Here is a 24,923-nt window from a genome sequence, read left to right on the forward strand (position 1 = left end):
TTTAAACATATAAAACTTTTTTTGCATTGCTTCAGTGGGGTTACACCTCATGCCATCGCACAAAACTCGTTGAAAATTAAATTTACCTACAAATTCGGGTTCATTTCACTTTACATGCGTTTTTAAAAAAATCATATTTCACGCACTCATAAAAGGCTCGGCCGATTCGACATTCTTGAATGAGTTATCCTCTATTTGCATTGCATTACGTAACACAGCACGAAGCTTCTCTGGGTGTAAACCGAGCCCCACAAACTTCAGCAACTTGGCCTGGGAAATGTAATCTCAGGCGGCCGGACTCGTTTGCAAGGCGAATAACAGACAGCAACATTCAGCAATGGAGTGACTGGATTTTGGAGAGCTGCCCCATTGGAGAGGCCGAAGGCGGGACTCGTACCGTTATGTTTGTCCGAAAACGCAGTCTTTCGCAGGAATTGAAAACGGAAGTCAAAAGAAAATGTGTTTTTTTCAATTAACTGAAGCTGGATGACAAACTTTTATATGACGTTCGATTTCTTTGTTAATAAGAAAGGGGCAAGGCTGCTTCAAAATCTTGAAGTCGAACCGTCCAGTCCGAGCTGTCTTTTGAGGAAGGCGGGTTATTTGGCTCGCGTGTTGCGAGGCAGTGACGGAGCGAGAGGCTGCCAATTTGAAGGAAACGGCCAGAGCCAAGTTCAGAGTCAGTGCGCGTGCGCGCGGGTCCGGCAGGCCGGTGCATTAACAGCCAGAGCGCGTGCGTGGAGCCGGCGCGTTAACAGCCAGAGCGCGCGGCCACCAGGAGTCAAACACAAGAGACAACAAATCGCTGTCAGAAACGGTGCGCGTCACACACGGAGCCGCCAGCGATTCATTTAAGCGAATAGACCTGGGGGAGAAGGAAGGGGGAAAAAAAGGGAGAAAGCCACAGATTGAAAAGGAAAAAGCCGACGGCGTTACCGCACGGGGCTAACCGACCACCAACCACCCCACCCCCGACCGAGGGAAAAGTACATTTTTTCCAGTCTCTCGCTTCCCCCTTCAGAATCAAAATGGAAATTCTCCCTTAACAAGCGAGAGATCGCCTAAGAAACCACAATGCGGTGAAGCTGAAAGTTGTACTGATATTTTCATCTGATATACTGGTGAGGGGGTGTTGGCCAGCCCCGGGATTGTGTGGATGAAGATGATGCAGAAGCAGCTGCAGAGGGATGAGGTTTACCGTTGGTTCGGTGAGTTGAATTCCTCTCAGAGAGTGGATTTCATCTGCGGGCTGCTCGACCTTTGCATCCCCCTGGAGCTGCGCTTCTTGGGCTCCTGTCTTGAGGATTTGGCCAAGAAAGACTATCATTCTCTCAGGGACTCAGAGATCAAAGCGAACAACGTGGCTGACCTGGCCAGCTTGACGAACATGACGGACGAAGTGGTCCGCAGCAAGCTCATCGTCTCCTTGGCCTTGTTGTGTTCCGACAACAGGGAGGCGTCCGGGGTCCTGTACCGCACCCTTACCCACATCGATTCCATCATCAACAACTATGGTCTTCAGCTTCACGACAGGACAGGCGACGAATTCCTCCTCTTGTTCACCATGGCTTCCAACCACCCTTCCTTTACCTTCCACCAGAAGCAGGTCCTGAGGCAGGAGTTGCTGGAGATCCAGAGGATTATCGATAGTACTTCCAACACAAGCACGGTTCCCGGCAAGGCCACAACATCAGCTACTACTGCAACCAACTGGGACACTAGCTCGGCTGTCTGCAAGGTGGGATACTATATCTACATTTTCTTGACAAGCCTAAAAGTTCAACTGTACAGTAAATGGCCTTGAGCCTTAACGATCAGATCCTTTAATTAATTTATGCACAGAGCACCAGTAACATGCTGTTCAGTTGCTTGCATGGTGACTGACTTTTTAGGTGAAACATACATACGACTTAGGAGCAGGAGTAGGCCACTCGGTTAATTTCTGGTTCTGATTTTCAATCACTTTTTCCTTTTGGGCGGGGGGTGGTGGGGATGGGTGTTTGTATATAGAAATTAGACATTTAGCAATTTGTAAGCAAGAAAACTTTTGAGATTTTTTCTTTTTCTGAGAATATTGTTTGTGACTCCAATCATCCCATTAAAAACTACTGCAAATATTTTGAATTATATATGATTTTTTAAACCATTTGAGAGGAATAATTTTTAAACATTTGTCATTAACACGCCTTAAAAGGTTTTACATTCAGATGGTGCAAAATTACCTTTGGACTTTCCCAAGGATTTATCCCTGGCCTTTACATATTTACATAACATGCATCTACAAGCTTCTTGGTGACTTCATCCAAAGACAAAACTTCAACAACAGCTTGTATTTATATAAAGCCTTTAATGTAATAAAACATCCCCAAGGTGTTTTACAGGAGCATTATCAAACAAAGTTTGTCACCGAACCACGTAAGTAGATATCCGGGCAGATGATCTTAGCTTAGTCAAAGGGGTAGGTTTTAAGGTGCGTCTTAAAGGAGGAAAGAAGGGTAGAGAAGTGGAGGGTTTTCAGGAAGGAATGCCAGAGCTTAGGACCTTGGCAGTTGAGGATACAGGCACCACTGGTGGGGCAATTAAAATTGGGGATGCTCAGGAGGCCAGAATTAGAGGAGCACAGATATCTCAGAAGGTTGTGAGGCTGGTGGAGATTATAGAGATAGGGAGGCCATGGAGGGATTTGAAAACATGGATGAGAGTTTTAACATTGAGGTGTTGCTGGAAGCCAATGTAAGTCAGCGAGCACAGGGATGATGGGTGAATTGGACTTGAAAAGAAAGAAATAATTGCATTTGTATAATACCTTGTATGACCACTGGACGTCCTAGCGTGCTTTACAATGTCACTATTGTGATAAAGGAAACACGGCAGCCAATTTGTGCACAGCAAGCTCCTGCAAACAGCAATGTGATAATGACCAGATATTCAGTTTTTGTGATAAAAGCAAAATACTGCAGATGTTGGAAATCTGAAATAAAAACAAGAATTGCTGGAAATACTCAGCAGGCCTGGCAGCATCTGTGGCGAGAGAAGCACAGTTAACCTTTCAGGTCAGTGACCTTTCATCAGAACTGGCAAAGGTTAGAAATGTAATAGGTTTTAAGCAAATAAAGTGGGGGTGGGGCAAGAGATAACAAAAGGGAAGGTGTTGATAGGACGGGGTCACCGAGAATAAATTACAAGAAGGTCATGGAGCAAAGGCAAAGGGGATGTTAATGGTATGGTGAAAGACAAAGTGATAGTGCAGAGAGGGTGTTAAATGACGGAATAATGATCAGCCCTAGCCAAAAGCACAAACATGAAAAAACAGTGAGCAGGCACATGGTAGAAAAAAAAGTGAGTGATGAAACAAACTAAAATAAAATAACAAGATAAAATAAAAAAGGGGGGCCAATCATGCTGTGAAATTATTGAACTCAATGTAAGTTCTGATGAAAGGTCACGGACCTGAAACATTAATTCTGCTTCTCTGCAGATGCTGCCAGACCTGCTGAGTATTTCCAGCATGTTTTGTTTCTATTTCTGTTTTTGTGATATTGATTGAAGGGTAAATATTGGCCAGGTCACTGGGGATAACTCCCATGCTGTTCTTGGTGAAAGCTTAGAATTGGGTGACTTCAAGTTTGCAAGAGGGGAGAACATGGGAGGCTGGCCAGGAGTGCTTTGGAATAATCAAGTCTAGAGGTAATGTGTGGATGAGGGTTCCAGCAGCAGATGAGCTGAGGCCGGGCCAATTTGGGCGATGTTACAGAGGTGGAAATAGGTGGTCTTATTGACAGCATGGATATATGGTTGGAAGCTTATCTCAGCTGTCAAGTATGACATCCAAGTTGCAAACTGTCTGGTTCAGCCTCAGATAGTTACCAGGGAGAGAGATGATGTCAGTGGGAATGGAGTTTGTCGGGGGGAACTGAAGACAGTGGCTTTGGTCTTCCCAATACTTGGGAGATATCTGCTCATCCAGTACTGGATGTCAAACAAGCAGTGTGACAACTTGGAAACAGTGGAGGGTCGAGAGAGGCAGTGGTGAGGTAGCGCTCAATGTAGTCAGTGGACATGTGGAAACTGACGCTGTATTTTTGGATGATGTTGCTGAGGGGCAACATGTAGATGAGAAATAGGGGGCCAGAATAGACCCTTGGGGGGGACACTGAAGATAATGGTACGGGAGCTTGAAGAGAAGCCATTAGAGATCGTTATCTGGCTAAAACTGAATAGATAAGCATGGAGCCAGGCGATTGCAGTCCCACCCAAATGGACAACGATGGAGAGGCGTTCGAGGAGGATGGTGTAAGGTGTCAAAGGCTACAGACAGCTTGAGAAGGATGAGGAAGGATAGTTTACTTTTGTCACAGTCAAATAGGATGTCACTTGTGACTGATAGCCATCTTGGTACTGTGGCAGAGGTGGAAACCTTTATTGGAGGAATTCAAACATGTAGTTCTGGGAAAGGTGGCCACAGATTTTGGAGGTGATAACACAATCAAGAACTTTGAAGAGGAAAGGGAGGTTGGAGATAGGGCGGTAGTTTGATAGCACGGCAGGCTCAAGGGTTGGTCTTTTTTGAGGGGAGGGGTGATGATGACAAATCTGAAGGAAAGAGACAACAACAGAAGAGAGAGAACCATTAACAATATTAACTAACATTGGAGCCAGGAAGGGAAATTAGGTGGTTAACAGTTTGGTGAGAATAGGATTGAGGGAGCAGTAGGTGAGTTTCGTGGACAAGTTGAGCTCAGAGATGGCATGAGGGAAAATAGAAGAGAAACTAGAACAAATGAGTTGAGGGCTAGGGCAGTAGGGGAACCTTTAGAGGAAGTTTGGCCTGGCGGACTAGGGGAAAGTAGGCAAGTGACAGAGGCAGCTGCTCGATGGTCTCAATCTTAGTGACAAAGAAGTCCATGAGCTCCTTGAACTTGTTCAGATTCCATATGTACACTGAGAACACCTACATCTCTCGACCCCTCCACTGCCTTTGTGTTTGACTGCTTGCCTGAAGTCCCATCGCCGATGAGCTGAAATTTCATTCAGTTAAACATTGGGAAGGCAAAGCCATTTATTAGGCCCCCACCACAAACTCTGTTCCTTACCGATCAATTCAATCCCACTCCCTGGTCCTTGCCTCAGACTGTTCATAACCTTGGTGTCCTATTTGACCGTGAACTGAGCTGCCAATCCCATATCCTCTCCATCACAAAGGCGGCTTTTTACCATCTCCATAATATTACCCATCTCCACCCCTTTCTCATCCTATCTGCTGCTGAAATGCTCATTCATGCTTTTACAACCTCGAGACTCAACTATTTAATTGTTCTCCTGCCTGGCCTTCAATCTTCCACCTTCCATAAATTTGAACTCGTCCAAAATGCTGCTGCCTGCAACCTTACTCAAACCACGTCCTGTACACCCATTATCCCTGTTCTTTCAGACCTACATTGGATTTCAGTACACCAACACCTCAATTTTAAAATTCTCATCCCTCCATGGCCTTGCCTCTTATCTCTGATCTCTTCCAGCCCATCAACTCTTGAGAACTCTGCATTCCTCAGGCTCTGGCCTCTTGTTCATCCCTGGTTTCTTCAACCACTGCTGGAAGCTGTGCCTTCAGTCATCTAAGCCAGAAACTCTGGATTTCTCTCCCTAAACCTATCTGCCTTTTCACCTCTCTTTTTTAACGCATTCATTAAAATCTAACACTTTAACCTATCTTCTGGTTACCTGTCCTATTATCTCCTGCTCTGACTCTGTGCCAAAATTTTGTCTGATTACATTTCTATGAAGTGCCTTGGGTCATTTTAATATATTAATGGCGCGATATAAATGCCAGTTGTTTTTGCCTTTCAGTATTACTTAGATCTTTTTACTCTTGCTGCAAATGTTTTTTGTCGTCAGGAATGTGTAATGGAGTTTTGATTTTTAAGTTCTGCATGGTGCAAAATAGGTTATTGTTTAACAATGCCTGTTGCACAATGTCACTGAGATGATGCACAAGATCTTCCATATGTTTTTATTTAAAGTTAAGTTCATCTAGAAATAGTTTTAAATCCAGCACACAGTTAGCTGGCACAACATAGACCTGGCACGTAAAACATAAAATATTCTTTTCTTAATGGCATTCCAGAAAACTTTGATTATTGCCAGTGTTTTATCAGTACTATATCAGGCAAAAGTGTGTAATTATCATAGTTTCTGTAGTTCATGTTTTTAATTTTAGCTGACCTAATAGTTAAATAACTTGAGTTTTCAAGTATAAAAAAATGTCCTTTGAAGGTCTTGAGAGAATCTCTTTTTGAACAGGATTTTTAAAAAATGGATGAATCCAATTGTCATACAAATCTATTTTCTATTTGTTTTAACTTGGGTTTTGAATTGGGGTGGGCAGAAATGATTACCTTAATCTATTTGGTATAAAAATATTTAGGAAAAACCACCCACCAGGCAAGGTCAGTTAAAATTAAATCTTTAGTTTTGTACTAACAGGTTTTGGACAGTAAGGAAGAGATGAATATTCACACCTGAGGTGAATGAACTGGTGTGCATTTCACTTATTCCCATATATATGCAGAAACTGCTTAAAAATCCCTAAGCAGGTTTTGGCCTGGAGTTTCCCACTGGATGGCACTTTCAGTGTAATTTGCCCGAAATCGGCCAAACCAGTGGAAAAGATCCAAGCACAAATTCCTGCCCAAATAGTGACCAGGTATTTTTCTCACAAAACTGGTTACATCCCTAGATTGCATTATTCACCATGGCAAGTTTCCACTAATTGCCCCCATTTGCAGGCCTTCAATGAGGCTTTTAAAATTATGCTGGCTTTCTGGATGCAAGAAACTTTTTTGAATTTTTTAAAATTTACTAAGAAACACCAACATAACTGAGTAAATGATTCTGCATAGTTATAAAAGTCATTTTCAGTTGGATTAGTCAAATTGCACCAAATTACTCTCTCAAATATATCAAGGGGTATTTTTAAGCAACATTTAAAAAAAAATTATGTTCTAAAGCGCTGCCTGACTGTGTTGGTTCATGGCAGATTTTACATTCATTGATATGGAAATAAGTTTGAGCAGAAACTTGAGAAAACACCTGTTAAAACTAGTGCAAGTTTGGATGTAATTTGAGGCCGGATCACCAGTTGTGCCCAAAGCAGAAACTACCCGACTGTGTTTATTGCCATTCATTTCTTCAGGATTTTATAGACATGTATTAAAAGCTTTTTGAAATTAGCTTGGTTATTTTGAGTTTAAAATACTAATCTTCAAAATAAACATTAGTTTCTATTGCAATGCTTCATGGTTTCTACAAAATTTAAATGATAACCTGAAACAATATTTTAATTTGTTGAGCAAAAATAGGGGTTGCTAAAAATACATTAAAATTTGAGGTGGCAAGGTGTTACGTAATTGTTGCTCAGCAAAAAGAAATACTATCGTCTTTTTTTTGAAAAAAGCAATGTATTAGTTACATTTTGAAAGTTAACGTATGTAGAATGGTGCAGAGAATGTGTTTCATATTTACTAAAACCCAGTAACCTTAGGAAGCCTATAACACACCATTTCTATCACTTGAAGCAGAGGATCTACTTTTTTAACAAATCATGAATGTGTGTGGGCTTTTTGAAATAGATCTAGTAGGCTTTGCAATTTATAAACTTAGGCCTGATAAATTTGCCTACCAATAATTTTCAGCTAAAAGCTGCAATCAGGATCTCTGTAATGGTAACGTTAAGGATGTATTCAAGCTACAATTTTACCATCACTAGAAATAAGTTTCTACTTTATAAAGAAGCTCAATTTGCAGTGTAAATCGGGAGTTGGAGCCCAATTTTACTGTGGAGAGAAGGGGTGTGAAATTCCCTTGAGATGGTAGTTTGCCATTGCCTGGAATGTAACAAATGTACAGTGTAAGAACAAGATTTTTGAAAAGTGCCCAGGGATCCCGTGGTCCTCCTGGATGCTTACTAAATCTGTCTAGTTAATTTAAATATTCTGGAAAATGCATCTAAACATTCAATTCTTTACCACTGAAAAGAAGCTCTGTGTATATGCGTAGCCAAAACTGTCCCCTGGGCAGAAGAAAGAATTCCGGTGAAGTATTGTAAACTGGGTACTGCCTGGCTAATTGCAGCATAATATTTGTTCAGACATTTAATAAGGACACCAGTTTAATTTTTAAGGCTGACTTGGTTGGATGCTAAACTTAATTAATCAAAAGAAGATTCTTTTGACTTGTTGATTCTTAGTTGAATGTAATCAGTGTTTAGGCTTCTCATTATTTCTATAAGGGGATCTTATAGAAACATATAAAATCATGAAGGGAATAGATAAGATACAAGTAGAGAGGATGTTTCCACTGGCAGGTGAAGCTAGGACAAGAGGGCATAGCCTCAAGATTAGAGGGAGCAGATTTAGGACTGAATTAAGAAGGAACTTCTTCACCCAGAGGGTTGTTAATCTATGGAATTCTTTGCCCAGTGAAGTAGTTGACGCTTCTTCAGTAAACGTCTTTAAAGCTAAGGTAGATATCTTTTTGAACAATAAAGGAATTAAGGGATACTGTGGGAGCGCGGGTAAGTGGATCTGAGTCCACGAAAAGATCAGCCATGATCTTATTGAATGGCGGAGCAGGCTCGAGGGGCCGGACGGCCTACTCCTGCTCCTAGTTCTTATGATCTTATGAACCCTGTAGTCCAGTCACACTGACAAAAAAGAGGATATATTTTAGACAGTTGTATCTGCAGATTGAAACAAAATTCATGTTTTTATAATTTGGGCTATGACTTGTATATCATCTTGGATGTGGACTGCAACAACTCCTCTTCACTGGACGGGGGAATGCTGGAACGACAGGCCCTTCAAAAGAGGCGGCAGAACTCCAAGGAAACGGAAGATAAAGCATCCCAGCCCCCGGGCACTGGAAGCTGTGATGGGCCCGGCGTGCCCCAACCCCAAAGCGCCACACGTAACGACGTGGCCAATGTGTCTCAGCTCCGGGACACCGGGAGCAAAGACACGTCTGGCGCACCTCAGCTCCGGGAAGCCGGGAGCAGTGATGTTTTCGAGGAGGAACAGATGGAAGCAGCTGAGGACAACCCAATCCTCTCTGCCTAGAAGACCCCCCCGATGTCACCCCAGCGGAACAAACACTGCATGAAAAACCAGGAGGGGTTTCTGAGCCCAACCAACGTGAAACTGCTTGCGCACACGATGGGTATGCAGGAACATCCCGAAGGACTGGGACTAGCAAGGACAAATGGTATGGGAAGCAACAACTAACTTTAAAAAATGGGTGTAAGAATTGCTTCCATTAATGTGCATAGCATTAAATCGACTATGCGATGTGTTTCAACCTTGGATTACCTTGCCAAGGTCAAAGCTGACCTACTGTTTCTGTAGGAGTGTGGAATACTACACCTCAGCACCTACAGGCAGTGGTCGCGATGGTGGTCCCACGGGCCATCGATCTGGTCGGGGGGTAATGATTGCCGTTCCTCCGGCCTGGGTATTCTGCTGCGGGGAGGTAACTTCACCATCTTCGAAGTTAAGGAGGTGGTGGGTGGTCGCCTCCTCGTAGCAGACGTGATGTACAACAACGCTCCGCTCCAGTTGATCAAAGTGTACGCTCCTGTACAACGCAGCGAGCGGCTGACCGTCTTCCAGCAGCTCCCACTGCTGCTGGCGACGTCCCGGCCGGTCATTCTAGGCGTTGATTTCAACTGCATCATTGATGCGGCTGGACGATCTGGCAGTGACGCCAGCAAACTGGACGCGACGTCCAGATTCCTAATAGAAACAGTTAAAGATGCCAAACTGCACGATGTCTTCAGCAAACCTGCAACGGAGCGCAGCGCAGATACACATGGTCAAGATCGGACGGGTCTGCCCATTCCAGGATTGAGTTCCTGTTTGTGTCCTGTGCTGTCACGGTCGGATCCACCGACGTCAAGCCGGTGTTCTTCTCCGACCACTGCCTCTTACTGGCCGACTGTCACTTACAGGACGACCAGCGGGTTGGCAGAGGGATGTGGAAGCTCAATGCTACACTGCTGACCCCAGGGAACGTTGAGGAACTCAAAAGGGATTACAAAGGTTGGAGGACCGTGAAACCCCTCTTTGAGTCTCCAGTTCACTGGTGGGAAGCGATTAAGGAGAACATCAAGAGGTTCTTCATCCACAAAGGTGTTCAGAGGGCGAAAGAGAGACAGAGGGAAATGTCCCAACTCCAGAAAAGTATGCAAAATCTGCTCCGGTTGCAGTCAATGGGGGTCAAGGTCAAGGAGGACCTCCAAGAGGTGAAGAGCCAGCAGGCCTCGCTCTTTGCCAAGGAGGCTTCCAAGATCATTTTCCGGTCCAGAGTCCGCTCCATGCAGCAGGATGAGACATGCTCGCATTACTTCTTCCAAAAGGTACACAGAGAGAGCTCTGTTATCAGCAGCCTGAAGGAATAAGATGGCTCGGTAACGTCTTCGCAGTCCGACATACTAAGGATCAGCAAATCCTTTTATGCTGGGCTGTATGACGCGAAGCCCACAAACAGCAGAGCCTCCCAGTCCTTCCTGTCATCTATCACAGAGGTCTTAGATGACAGCAGGAGGGAGAGACTGGACAAGCCGCTAACTCTGGGCGAGCTGACAAAGGCCGTCGAGTCCTTCGAGACGAGTAAAACTCCCGGAAGCGACGTCTTACCGGTCGAGTTGTACTCGGCCCTGTGGGACTGGGTCGGCCCGGACCTACTGGAAGTATACGAGAGTATGCTCCTGGCCGGCAGCATGTCAGAATCCATGAGGAAAGGCATCATCACCCTCATTTACAAGCGGAAGGGGGAGAGGGCAGAAATCAGAAATTGGCGGCCCATCTCACTGCTTAATGTTGACTACAAGATTCTGTCCAAAGTCATAGCCAGTCGAGTCAAATCTGCTCTGGAGTTGGTGATTCACCCCGATCAGACCTGCACTGTACCTGGCAGGAAGATCTCTGATAGTCTCGCGCTACTCAGGGATACGATCGCCTATGTACGGGACAGGAGGGTGGACACCTGCCTCATCAGCCTGGACCAGGAGAAGGCTTTTGACAGGATATCGCACACCTACATGATGGACGTGCTTTCCAAAATGGGGTTTGGGGAGGGAATTGGATCCATCTGCTCTACACAAACATCAGTAGCGCAGTCTCAATCAATGGGTGGGAATTGGAAAGTTTCCCGATCAAATCTGGAGTCAGACAGGGCTGTCCTCTCTCCCCGGTCTTGTTTGTTTGCTGTATTGAACCCTTTGCTGAGTCTATTAGGAAGGATGCGAGCATAAGAGGGGTGACAATCCCAGGTAGCGGAGTCACTCAGGTTAAAACCTCCCTGTACATGGATGACGTCGCCGTCTTCTGCTCGGATCCGCTGTCCGTGCGCAGACTGATGAGCATCTGCGACCAGTTCGAAGTGGCCTCGGGAGCCAAAGTTAACTACGGCAAGAGTGAGGCCATGTTCTTTGGGAACTGGGCTGACCGATCCTTTGTCCCCTTCACCGTCAGGTCAGATTACCTGAAGGTGCTGGGGATATGGTTCGGAAGGGCCAGGGCGTGCACCAAAACCTGGGAGGAGCGAGTAGCCAAGGTACAACAAAAGTTGGGAATGTGGGGGCAGCGATCTCTCTCCATTGTGGGTAAGAACCTGGTCATCAGGTGTGAGGCGCTCACGTTGTTGCTGTACGTGGCACAGGTCTGGCCCATACCCCACTCCTGCGCTGTGGCAGTCACCCGAGCCATTTTCCGCTTCATCTGGGGATCTAAAATGGACCGGGTCCGGAGGGACATGATGTTCAAATCTCTGGACAACGGCAGTAAAAATGTACCCAACGTGGCCCTCATCCTGATGACCATCTTTGTGTGCGGCTGCATCAAGCTGTGTGTAGATCTGCAGTACGCAAACTCCCAAGTGTTGAGGTTCTATCTGTCCCCGGTGTTGCGAAGGATGGGCCTGGTCTCATTGCCGCGGAACGCTCCATGCAGTTGGACTGTGCCGTACCACCTATCCTTCGTGGAGCAGTTTCTGCGGGAAAACACCTTTGACCACCGGTCCATCAGGCAGTGGTCTGCACGGAATGTCCTCAAGGCCCTACGGGAAAAGGAGACGGTGGATCCTGTCAGATGGTTCACCGAGCAGACCGCCAAAGTCATTTGGCGGAATGCCTCATCACCAGAACTTTCAAACAAGCACCAAGATGTAGCTTGGCTGGTGGTGAGAAGGGCCCTCCCTGTTAGATCCTTCATGCACGCCCGAAGTCTCGCCCCCTCTGCACAATGCCCCCGCGGTGGCTGTGTTGGGGAAGAGACGGTTGCCCACCTCCTCCTGGAATGTGTCTTCGCAAAGCAGGTGTGGGAAGTGATGCAGTGGTTTTTGTTGAGTTTCATCCCAAGCAGCTCTGTAACACAGGAGTCTGTGCTCTACGGGCTGTTCCCAGGGACGCACACTGAGACAAACATCAACTGCTGCTGGAGGACTATCAATTCGGTGAAAGACGCCCTTTGGTCTGCCCAAAACTTGCTGGTCTTCCAGCGCAAAGAGTTGTCCACCACCGAATGTTGCAGACTGGCACATTCCAAAGGTCCAGGACTACGTGCTGAGGGACGCACTAAAGCTTGGGGCAGCCACAGCAAAGGCTCAATGGGGAACGACCACAGTGTAAGGTCCCCCCCACCAAGCTGAACGGAGGGGCTGGATTCATGGGAAACCCCTCGAACTGTATCGGGAAAATTTTGTGTGCTGTAAATGTAAAAATGTATATGGCATGACAATGAAATGGAAGGGTTGTGAGGCAACTCATGATTGTATAGTTTGTATTTTTTGACTTGATGCTGTTTTAAACTGTTTGGGAATGTAATTTTTACAGATTTTTATGAATAAAGTATATTTTGAAAAAAAAAATCATCTTGGATGTGGAATGGTTTTAAAAATTCTTATTTTATATTGACTTTGGACTATTTTAAAATTTGAACTGAGTACTGTAAATCACTTGGATTTTACAAAAACTGGACTGTAAAAATGCAGATGTTTAAATTGTTGATTTATGATGGGAGGATAAAATGCTGTAGTTGTATTACATCACTTCAGTACACCCAGTGCGCAATTGGTCGAATAATTCACCGTCGCATCTAGCTTGATCATGTTGAGCACTGCTGTGCCCCTATCTCCTCAGTCAAATCTTCTATAATCCTGGAGTACAAGGACAAGCCATGCACTTGTATTCTATGGTAAAAGGCCTACTGAAGTTCCTTTCTCTCTGCCCCGATACCCTCACTTGCAATAGCAAATACAGGCACTCACGGGTTCATTTGTCTCCAAGATTAAAACCATTGCACAGCTGTTTCCCACCACTATCTTCCCTCCTGCATCCCCGCCCCTCCCCCCCCACCCCCCCATGCTGTGGACCAACCACGGCCCCACTTCCTTTACCCCGATCTCATGGAATTCTACAATTTCTATTCCACCTTTTTCCATTAAAGCTCATCTCTTCCTTGAGACCAGTCTTCCCTTAGTTTCAATCCCCAGCCAAAACCTGACCACTGAATTACCTTTCCTTGCCCCCATGCTTGCTGGCATTGTTCTGATAAAAAGTCACATGGACCTGAAACGTTAAGTGTTTTTCTCTCCGCAGGTGCTGCCTGACCTCCTGAGTATTTCCAGCATTTTTTGTTTTTGTTTCAGATTTCCAACATCTGCAGTATTTTGCTTTTGTATTATTGTTAATCGCTTCCTCTTCTTATTCTACCATCCCTTTCAACATTACTATCCTTGCCTCTCCTCAAAAAATCCACACCAGCTCTAAACTTCATTTCTCATCTGAGGTCCTTGAATGTGTTGATGTTCATCACTCCGGAAATTCTGATTGATTGATTGATTGAATTCATTAAGTACACCTTTCAGCACCAATACTGCCCTGAATAATGTCACAAATGAAATCCTCTGTGACTGCGACCACGGTTCATCTTTCCTCCATGTCCTCTTGAATTCTCCATGGTATTTCACACTGGCTACCATGCTATCCTTCTTTGCCTCTCTGTTGCACTGTTGTAATAGATTTGTCCTTCTATGGAGCTCACTTTTAATTACTTTTAATTTTCCCAGGTAAGCAGTCATCTTTGGATTTTCCCAATGATCTGCATGTAGTTGGCTCCCTCCTCTTCCTTGCTGCTCTCAGTGACATAATTCACAGAGACATGAGTCCGTTTCCATACATATGATCATACTCAGATCTACCTATCCACACTTTCATGGATCCCATGTCTGCCTTTGTGCTGCTAGACTGCCTGTCTGACATTGAATGTGAATAAGCCAAAATATTCTCCAACTGAATGTCAGGAAAGCTGAAATTATCATTTTCATCCCCTCCTAAACTTGCTTTCTTATTACTGACTCCATTTCTCTTCTTGACCACTTGCTGAGGCTAAATCAGGGTGTGCAAAACTTTGTGTTCATAACCAGAGCTTCAAACCCCCAGCTTACTTCCCTCTCTGCAAATGCTTTTGCCCCTTCACCTCTGCCACCACTGAAACCCATTTGTATGCTCTTGTCACCTCAAGACCTGATTTCTTTAACATCCTTGTTAGCCGCCTGTTCTCCATAAACTAGTCCAAATTCAGCTGCTTATTTCCTAGCCTGCATTTCATGCTGTTGCTGACCTCCTTCCTGTTCCCCATCACATTGAATTTGAAGTTTACATCCTCATCTTCCAATTCCTTCATGTCTTTGTCGCATCCCACCACTGAAAACTTCAGCTGGCCATTGGTCTTCTGGTTTCCTGTATACTCACCCTTTTCTTTCCTTTTTTGTCCTATTATTGAGAACAAAGCCTGAGGCTACGTTGGGTCATCCAGTGGAACTCCTCACTAAACTCCTTAACCCTGCCCCCACCCCGACCGCCAAACTTATAAACCTTTTACTAAAATTCATCTCTTTGGAGTGGCTTTCAGTCATCTCTCTACACTCTCGCTATGGGGTGGATTTTCAATCAGCAGCCGGGGAGCTAGTTCCAGGTCCTGGCCCCGCACTGCATGCTTAAGCATGTTGTTATGACAACATATATTTAATTTTTTCCTCACTTACCGATACGGTCAATCATAGACTCTATTTTTATCCCAAAATAAAACACACCAACTAGGTTTCTTTAATAAACAACAATATTATCAGTTTATTATAAAACAAGTCTTAACCAGTAATGAAGCAAAGCATAAACACACAGATCGAAATATAAAAGTTCACTTTTTACCTTAGCCCTACACACACACACACACACACACACGTTAACCAGAAAAATAAAGGGATTTTTGTTTTAGAGCTCTATTACAGACAAAAAAAAACGCTTAGGCTGAATACTTGCTCATTCTTGAAGAAACACCAGATGAAATATGTTGTTCCAAAACTGGCAGACAGTCTGGCCTCAGAGTACACGTAAACAGGTCACTCTGATCTTTTAGAACGGTTCTTTTCAGGTAGCATTGAGAATTAATTTTGCAGGCTTTTCTTCAAAGCCAGGAGACGCGATGATTTGACACGGTGGACTTCTCAGGGTCTTTTAAAGAGATGCTGGAAAGCTGAGATGAGTTGTGGTCTTCTCTCGTTCCTTGGGAATTCTCTTCTCTCCTTGGAAGTTTTAAAGTTCGACCCCAACTCAAAACAATTCAAAAGCGAAACCGACATCAGGAAGTCAACCTTTTGACCTCCATCAATCTTGACCTGTCAGTTCTTTGTAAACAACCTCTCCAGGTGTCCAAAGCTTTCTATTGTTTATTGAGCTGAAAGTCAGGTGGTTTCTCGGAAAGACGTGTTTTCCTCACAAGACTTCTCAGTGCCCCTTTTTAAAAAACATTTCCAGGGACTGTTTTTCAAAGTCAAGTGGCCTTTACGTGACCCCCTTTGATAGCCCCAAAGTTTAACATTTCTTCAATTTTTCAAATCCTCAAAAAATATATTTAATAAAACACAGATGCACTTTCGTAACAATGTCCATGGGGATTTTCAAATCCTTAGCCAATTAAATGCCAAGGAGCTGGTTCGTCATCCAATGGGAGGGCCTCCAGCACTCCGTGATCGGCAGCCCCACTGGCCAAGGTGGGAGCGCCAATTTGAAGATGGAGACTGCAAGGGATAGATGAAGGTAAGTTTATTGTTATGTCTTGAAAAGCCGTAGCTGCCTGGCCACGATCCTGGAGGGGCAACCTTCCAGGGGACAACCAGCAGCCACACCAATGGCATGGCAGCCGTTATTGATCTGGAGGTCGGGGGGTTCCCTCATGTGATCCATCGCGCACCCCCCGCCCATCCTGAGTCCACCATGATGGCCTGGATATGGTCCAGGTCAACATGAGCTGTCTGCTCCAGTCGGTGCTGGAAGGCCCCGTATCGGCGGGCAGCCGACCCGACCTCATGTCACCCCCATTCCAAATGGCTTGAGGTTGGGTTCATGGCGGTGAACTGGCACAGAAGCCAACAGCGCAAAATTGCTTGCCCTCCCACATCCGATCCAGACCCTGCACTGTTTTAAAAATCCAGCCCTATAACTCAGCGTTCATTTTTAGTTGATTGTGTCACATTTCTGCATTAAAGATGGTGTGTAAATGCTAGTTGTTGTTGCTATAACCATTTGTTTATCCAATTAGTATGTAATTTGTATCTGGTCTTTTTACTAACTTTTTTTTCTGACTACAATTACAGGACGTTTTATGTTCTGCACAACCCTGCTTTAGATAGAATGTTGATAACATAAATAGGTGCAGGAGTACCATACGCTCTCACGAGCCTGCTCTACCATTCAATACCTCTGCCTCAACTGGACTTCCGTGCCTGCTCCCCATATCCTTTGATTCCCGAGAGACCAAAAATCTGTCTATCTCACCCTTAAATATACTCAACGATTGAGCTTCCGCAACCCACTGGGGCAGAGAATTCCAAAGATTCACAATCTGAGTGAAGAAATGTCTCCTCATCTCAGTCCTAAATAATTAACCCCTTTTCCTGAGACTGTCCTGCCATGCTCTAGATTCTCCAACCAGGGGAAGCAACCTCTCAATGTCTACCCTGTCAAGCCCGTTCAGAATCTTGTATGTTTCGATGAGATCACCTCTCATTCTTCTCAACTCCAGAGAGTATAGGCCCCATTTATACAACCTCATACGACATCCCTCTCACCCCAGGAACCAATCTAGTGAACCTTCGCTGTACCACCTTTGAGGTGGTACAACGAAGTATATCCTTCCTTAGATATGGAGACCAAAACTGCACATAGTGCTCCAGGTGTGGTCTCACCAAAGCCCTGTACAACTGCAGCAAGACTTCCTTATTCTTGTACTCCAGTCCCCCTTGCAATAAAGATTAATATGCCATTTGCCTTCCTAATTGCTTGCTGTAAATGTATGCAAACTTTGTGTTCCTTGTACAAGTGCACCCTCTGTGAACATCGACTTTTACAAGTTTCATGCCTTTTAAAACATATTCTGCTTTTCTATTCCTACTGCCAAAGTAAATAACCTTGCATGTCACTACAGTATACTCCATGTGCCACCTTGTTGGCCACTCACTTAACCTATCTATATCTTTTTGCAGCCTCCTTGAGTCCTACTTACAGCTTATATTCCCACCTAGCTTTGTATTGTCAGCAAACTTAGATACATTACTCTCGGTCTCTCTGTCTATGTCGCTAATATAGATTGTAAATAGCTGAGACCCCAGCAGCGATCCTTGCGGCACTGTACTAGTCACAGGTTGCCAACTTGAAAATGCCCCGTTTATTGCTATTGTTTATTGCTACTCCTTGCATCCTGTTCGTTAACCAATCCCTCTCCATGCTAATATATTGCCCTCAACTCTGTGCACCCTGATCTTGCATATTATCCTTTTGTGTGGCCACTTTATCAAATGTCTTTTGGAAATATACGACATCTACTGGTTCCCCTTTACCCTACGAGTTACATCTTCGAAAAACTCTAATTTGTCAAACACGATTTCCCTTTTGTAAAACCGTGTTGACTTTGTTTGATCATACTATGATTTTCTTAGTGCATTTTTCAGACTTCCTTAATAATAGATTCCAGGACATTTCCAATGACTGCGTGCACTGTCTTTCTCTAGTTCCACTTCTCCACAGGTCACCACGTATATTTAAATGTTTACCCAGTTACCGATGTGGCCAATTATATACTCTTTTTATTTCGGAATGAAATCCACCAACTAGGTTTCTTTCATAAACAACAGTTATCAATTTATTATAAAAGAAGACATATTCAGTAAAGATGCAAAGCAACAACACACAGATTGAAATATAAAAGTTCCCTTCCACTTTAGTCCAACACACACACACAGACACTGGTCAAAGAAAAATGAAGAGGTTTTCTCTGCAGAGATCCTTTTACAAAAAGACAAAAAAGAATACTTTGGCCAAATACCTGTTAATTCTTGAAGGAAAAGGAGAAGATATGGAATGATATCAGTTGTCTGAGTTGTTTCTGGCATCCCAAATACGCATAGACGGCTGTTACTGGGATCTATTTGGAGCAGTTCTCCAGGTGACTTCAAAGACTAGTTTGCCAGGCTTTCAAGGAGAAATGCAGCATCAGGGGTTTCAGCAATCACACACTGGGTTTGCAGGGTTTATCAGAGAGGTGGAGAAAAGATGATCTGGGTGTTTCTCTCAGTAGGCTACAATCCCAACTGACTCAAACACTATTCAAAATGAAACCAACTGTTGACCACCATAAATCTTGATATGTTACTTCTCTGTAAACAACTCCCATAGTCAGAAGGCACCTGCTGTTTATTTAGCTGAAGACATGTGACTTCCAGTAAGTGTTTTCAAACAAAGTCCCAAAGTCCTTCCGGTGACTTTTTAAAAAAAAAAAGTCCAGCATCTATGGAATCACTTCAGTCCTCCAGAGGAATCCATTTCTACAATCTTTAACCACGAGTCCTCAAAAAAATAATAAAAAACCGAAGCACTTTCATCACACCTTCATCCTTGGAGGAATGAAGTGCCATTTTTAAATGTGTTTCATTACAGAGTGTAAAAGCAGAAGATGAAAAAAATATTGAAACACATTTACACACTCATTCTCATTCACTCTTTACCTGTAACTAATAGAGTTTTGCTTTGTACCATCTTTGTACTCCAATAACTCAATGCAAAGTTAAACTCTACAGCAAGCATCAGCAGTTGCATTATTTTTCCCTGCAATGTGGATAATCTTTAAGTTATAGGTCTACAATAGTAAACTCCATAGAAATAGTCTGGAATCCTGGTTTTTGACTTTTTCCAAAAAGTCTAGGGGGTTATGATCAGTATATACCAGTGACTCTGTAGTCGTGCCAGACATACACTTCAAAATGCTTAAGAGCTAGCACTAAGCCCAGGATTTCTTTTTCCACTGTTGAGTATCTCTTTTGGTGTTGATTTAGCTTTTTGGAAAAGTATTCCACGGGCCTTTCTCTGCCTGATTCATCATCTTGTAAAAGGACTGCACCGACGCCCAGATCATGAGCATCAATTGCTACCTTGAAGGGCTTAGTGAAATTTGGGGCAGCCAATACTAGTTCATTGATCAAAATGGCTTTTAGCCTCTCAAAAGATGCTTGGCACTCTCCTGATCACACTACCTTGGCTTTCCTTCTTTTGTAGCAAATTCGTCAGTGGAGCAGCTATAGTGCTAAAATTTGGTACAAACCTGCGGTAGAAACCACACATCGCCAAAAACCTCATGATTTCTCGTTTAGTCTTGGGGCATGGAACTCCATCAGTGCTTGTACTTTTGATGTTCTTGGCAACAATTGTCTTTGCCCTGCTCTATGCTCGAGGTAGGTTATCTGTGCTTTTACAGAGCTTCTAGTTGTTCTAAGGTGCTTCCAAATACCACTGTATACCAGCACATCATCAAGGTAAGCCACACAGTTAGGAACACTGACCACCATTTGGTTCATTAGTTTCTGAAAAGTTGCTGGGCCATTTTTTAGCCCGAATGGCATTACTCAGCATTGGAAAAGACTGTCTGGTGTGACAAAGGCCAATATTTCTTTAGCTGAGGATGTTAAAGGAACTTGCCAGTATCCCTTTAACAAATTTATTTTGGTAAGAAATGTGGCACTGCCCACTCTGTCAATACAGTCTTCCAAGCGAGGAATTGGGTCAGAGTCTGTCTTTGTTTACTGCATTAACCTTTCTGTAGTCTTTGCAAAATCTAGTTGAACCATCAGGCTTGGACACTAACATTATTGGGGAACTCCAGCTGCTTTGACGGGGTTCAGTTAGGTGGTTTTCCAACAGGTATTAGATTTCTGCTTTCACCTGGGCCTGTTGCTCTGGACTTAAGCGATAAGGGTTCTGTTTTATAGGAGAGGGTTCTCCTGCATCTGCATCATGTATGGCTAAGGTTGTACATCTTGGTTTATCCCTACAGACTCTTTTAAACGCTGTGACTAGCCTTGTTAGGTCTTCTTGTTGTTCTAGTCTCTCCAGCAATTCAGTATTAGCGAACTGGATAGTATGAGGTTCAATTTGAGAATTGTCTAGGCCTCCTTCTGCCTCATCCTCACTATCCTTTTCATGCTTCGCTGACCCTATTACCTGACATACCTGTTCTTGTTTATCCACCTCCCGGAAGTGATGTAGTTTCAAATAGTCAGTCAAATAATTTACTTTATCAATCTTTTTGACTACTCTAAATGGTCCGCTGAACCGTGCTTTCAGCAGTTCACCCTGTAAAGGCAATATTACTAACACCTCAACCCCTGGTTGAAATGTTTGGGTCTTGGCATGCTTGTCTTCCCTTTTCTTCATGGTTGTTTGGGAAGCTTCCAGGTGTTCCTGAGCCATTTTGCAGGCTCTCGTGAACTGCTCCCAGAACACGGATACATAATCTAACACGGAAAATTTGTCCCTCTGTTCTAAAAACTTACCTTTGATAAGTTTTAGAGGACCTCTTAACTCGTGTCCATAAACTGATTCAAAAGAACTAAAACCAGGAGACTCATTAGGTGAATCCCTAGTGGCAAACAAAGGAAATTCTAGCCCTTTATCCCATTCATGAGGATATTCATGGCAATATACCCTGGTCATTATTTTGAGGGTCTGATGGTACCGATCTAAAGGCCCTTGTGTCTGTGGGTTGTAGACTTGAGACTTTAACTGTGTTATACCCAGATTACCCATAACTTCCTGAAAAAGCTTAGACATAAAATTGGAACCTTGATCTGACTGGATCTCAATCGGTGATCCACATTGAGTGAAGAACTAGGTTAACTTTCCTACCCCTATCTGAGCAGAAATTGTTCTCGAGGGAATGGCCTCTAGGAACCGAGTAGCCATATCCATAATAGTGAGTATATGTTGATGCCCTGTTTTTGTTTTCGGTAAAGGTCCCACATAGTCTACCAACACCCTACCAAATGGTTCCCCAAAAACTGGTATGGGAATTAGAGGTGCCGGTTGTAAATCAGGTTGCAGTTTTCCCACAATACTGCACAGATGGCAAGTTTTACAAAACTGCACCACGTCCTGGTAAAGACCTGGCCAGTAAAAATGTCGACCTATAAGTGATTGGGTCTTCCGGATCCCCACATGTTCCGCTATAGGAATTTCATGGGCTATCCTTAATATTTCCTGGCAGCACTTGGGCGGTACCACTATCTGGTGAACTACCGTACATTCTTCGTCCGCAGGTCTGTGAGAAGGTCTCCACTTCCTCGTCAGAATTCCATTTTTAATATAGTAGTCTTCCGGAACTCCCTTTTCTTCAGCTTCAGTTAGAGCCGATTGTTTCACTTTACTTAACTCTGGATTGGCTTGCTGCGGTTTGATCAGAGAAGACTTAGTGAACATTTCCTTTGGATTATCTAAATCCCCAAAGAAGGTTGCAGATACTCACCTCTCTGTGGTGCCAATTTGACCTCCGACAATGGAACTTGTTTAGCCATTGCTTGGGTCACTACACATGAAGGAAAAATTCCTGGAACTTTTTCCTGCAACTGCTCTGTTTCTTTGACTTTACTTTGTCTTTCCATGACTACTGGAGAAGCTACTACCTTCGCTCCAGCCAAATCATTCCCCAGTAGTAGGTCAACTTTGACAACAGGCAAACTATGGATGACTCCTACCATTCCAGACATTAGTTCACAATCCAGGTGCACCTAATACAAAGGTACGGGTATATGCTCCCCACTAATAACCTTCACTAAAACCTTGGCATTCAGGGCGCTCTCTGGTGGAACTGGTATGCCTTTCCACAGAAAAAGAGTTTGGGTGGCTCCTGTATCCCTAAGTATAACTATAGGTTTACCTGCCTCACTTGAGGGATAAGGAGTTACTTTTCCTTTTGACAAGGATTCCCTATAACTCTCAGGTATTTTGTGCACATTCCCCACACTCACAGCAGACAGCTGCAGTCAGAGCTACAGCTTGCTCTGTCGTACTCTTAGTCAGGGCCCCTTTCTCTGCATTGGCCTTCTGTACCCCAATAAGTCCCATGGGTTTAGTCCACAACTTGCAGCATTCTGCGCGAAGGTGTCCCACCTTGTGGCAATGGAAACTTAGGCTTTTGGATCTCACTTCTACCCTCAGCATCTTCCTTTCTGGCCTGAGGAGGAGATCCTGGAGAGTTCCCAGCTATCCCTTTTTGTCCCCGGCTACCCTCCTTCCTTACACCCTCACACCTTCTATCCTTCTTGGGTTTGTGGGGATGATGGAAAAAGGGTTTGGGTTTGTAAACAAGCTCGTAATGTTCAGCAATCTCAGCTGCCTGCCTGGTTGTTGAAACTCTCTGGTTCTCTACATGGGTTCTTACTAACGGAGGGAGTGAATTTTTGAATTCTTCTAGGAGAATTATTTTCCTAAGGTTCTCATACGTGGCCTCTATCTTTAGTGTCCGCATCCAACGATCAAAGTTAATTTGCTTTACCCTCTCAAATTCTATATAAGTTTGTTCAGGCTGTTTCTGGAGGATCCGAAATTTCTGCCTGTGAGCTTCAGGGACTAACTCATAAGCAGCGAGAGTAGCTTTTTTGCCATCTCGTAATCTTCAGAAGTCTCCTCAGAAAGCATGGCATAAACTTTATGAGCTCTGCCCATCAAACTGCTTTGCATAAGAAGTGTCCAGCTTTCCTTCGGCCACTTCATCTGTCTAGCTATCTTTTCAAAAGAAATGAAAAATGCTTCTACGTTGATTTCCTCAAACTTGGGGAGAACTTGCACAAATTTAAACAGTTCTCCACTGGGTTCTGGGCTGGAGTCAGTTCCTTCCTCACCAGAATTTTCATCGAGGTCAAGACCACCCTGTTTTTTTAGTTTTAGCTTTTTCAATTCGAATACCCTTTCTTGTTCTTTTTAATTCCTCTCTGGCCACGGGGGAGGTGCCAGAGGACTGGAGAACAGCTAATGTAGTCCCACTATTTAAGAAAGGTTGTAGAGATAAGCCAGGGAACTACAGACCAGTGAGTCTCACGTCAGTGGTAGGGAAACTATTGGAGAAAATTCTGAAGGAGAGAATCTATCACCACTTGGAGAGGCAAAATTTGATTAGGAATTGTCAGCATGGCTTTGTCAGAGGGAGGTCATGCCTAACAAATTTGATTGAATTTTTTGAGCATGTGACCAGGTGTGTAGATGAGGGTAGTTTACATGGATTTCAGCAAAGCCTTTGACAAGGTCCCACATGGGAGACTTATCAAGAAAGCAAATGCACGTGGGATACAAGGTAATTTGATAAGGTGGATTCAAAATTGGCTTAGCTATAGGAGACAGAGAGTGATGACAGACGGCTGTTTTAGTACTGGAAGCCAGTGTCCAGTGGCATACCACAGGGATCTGTGCTGGGTCCCCTATTGTTTGTCATTTATATAAACGACATAGATGACTATGTGGGGGGTAGGATCAGTAATTTCGCGGATGACACAAAGATTTGCCGAGTGGTTAACAGTGAGGTGGAGTGTCTTACAGGAAGATATAGACGGGATGCTCAAATGGGCAGAAAAGTGGCAGATGGAATTTAACGCTGAAAAGCGTGAGGTGATGCACTTTGGAAGAAGTAATGTGACACGGAAGTATTCAATGAATGGCCTGACACTGGGAAGTTCCGAGGAACAAAGGGACCTTGGCGTGTTTGTCCATAGATCTCTGAAGGCAGAAGGGCAAGTTAATAGGGTGGTGAAAAAGGCATATGGGACACTTGCCTTTATCAATCGAGGCATAGATTACAAAAGCACGGAGGTCATGTTGGAGTTGTACAGAACTTTGGTAAGGCAACAGCTGGAGTACTGTGTGCAATTCTGGTCACCACATTATAGGAAGGATGTGATTGCATTGGAGGGGGCGCAGAGGTGATTCACCAGGATGTTGTCTGGTCTGGAACATTTAAGATATGAAGAGAGGTTGGATAGGTATGGTTTTTTTCACTGGAGCAGAGAAGACTGAGGGGTGACCTGATCGAGGTTACAAGATTATGAGAGGCATGGACAGGGTGGATAGGGAGCAGCTGTTCCCCTTAGTTGAAGGGTCAGTTACAAGGGGTCACAAGTTTAAGGTGAAGGGTGGGAGGTTTAAGGGGGATTTGAGGAAGAACTTTTTTGCCCCGAGGGTGGTGACGGTCTGGAATGCCCTGCCTGGGAGGGTGGTAGAGGCAGGTTGCCTCACATCCTTTAAAAAGTACCTGGATGAGCACTTGGCACGTCATAACATTCAAGGCTATGGGCCAAGTGCTGGCAAATGGGATTAGGTAGACAGGTCAGGTGTTTTAATGCATCAGTGCTGACTCGATGGGCCGAAGGGCCTCTTCACTGCATTATTCTGTGATTCTGTTCTCACTCTCACTCTCACTCTCTTTCCTTTTGAAATTGTAGTCCACGTCTTTTCATTTTCTTTTTCCTGTTCAAGCGTCTGCATTTCCAATTCTCTTCCC

The 24,923-nt window shown here is 44.1% G+C and overlaps 1 protein-coding gene across 1 annotated transcript in view; it reads left to right on the forward strand.

Moving 5' to 3' along the window:
- The first annotated feature begins 225 nt into the window (after positions 1-225).
- The window catches only part of zcchc14 (zinc finger, CCHC domain containing 14), a 195,899-nt gene continuing 171,201 nt past the window's right edge, over positions 226-24,923 (forward strand). Inside the window, exon 1 of the mRNA XM_068049302.1 lies at positions 226-1,738. Within this exon, the coding sequence (XP_067905403.1) occupies positions 1,157-1,738 (582 nt within the window). The 5' untranslated portion in view covers positions 226-1,156. The remainder of the gene's footprint in view (positions 1,739-24,923) is intronic.

This window comes from Heterodontus francisci, chromosome 17 (genome assembly GCF_036365525.1).
Source record: "Heterodontus francisci isolate sHetFra1 chromosome 17, sHetFra1.hap1, whole genome shotgun sequence".
In the NCBI taxonomy this organism is placed as follows: domain Eukaryota; kingdom Metazoa; phylum Chordata; class Chondrichthyes; order Heterodontiformes; family Heterodontidae; genus Heterodontus; species Heterodontus francisci.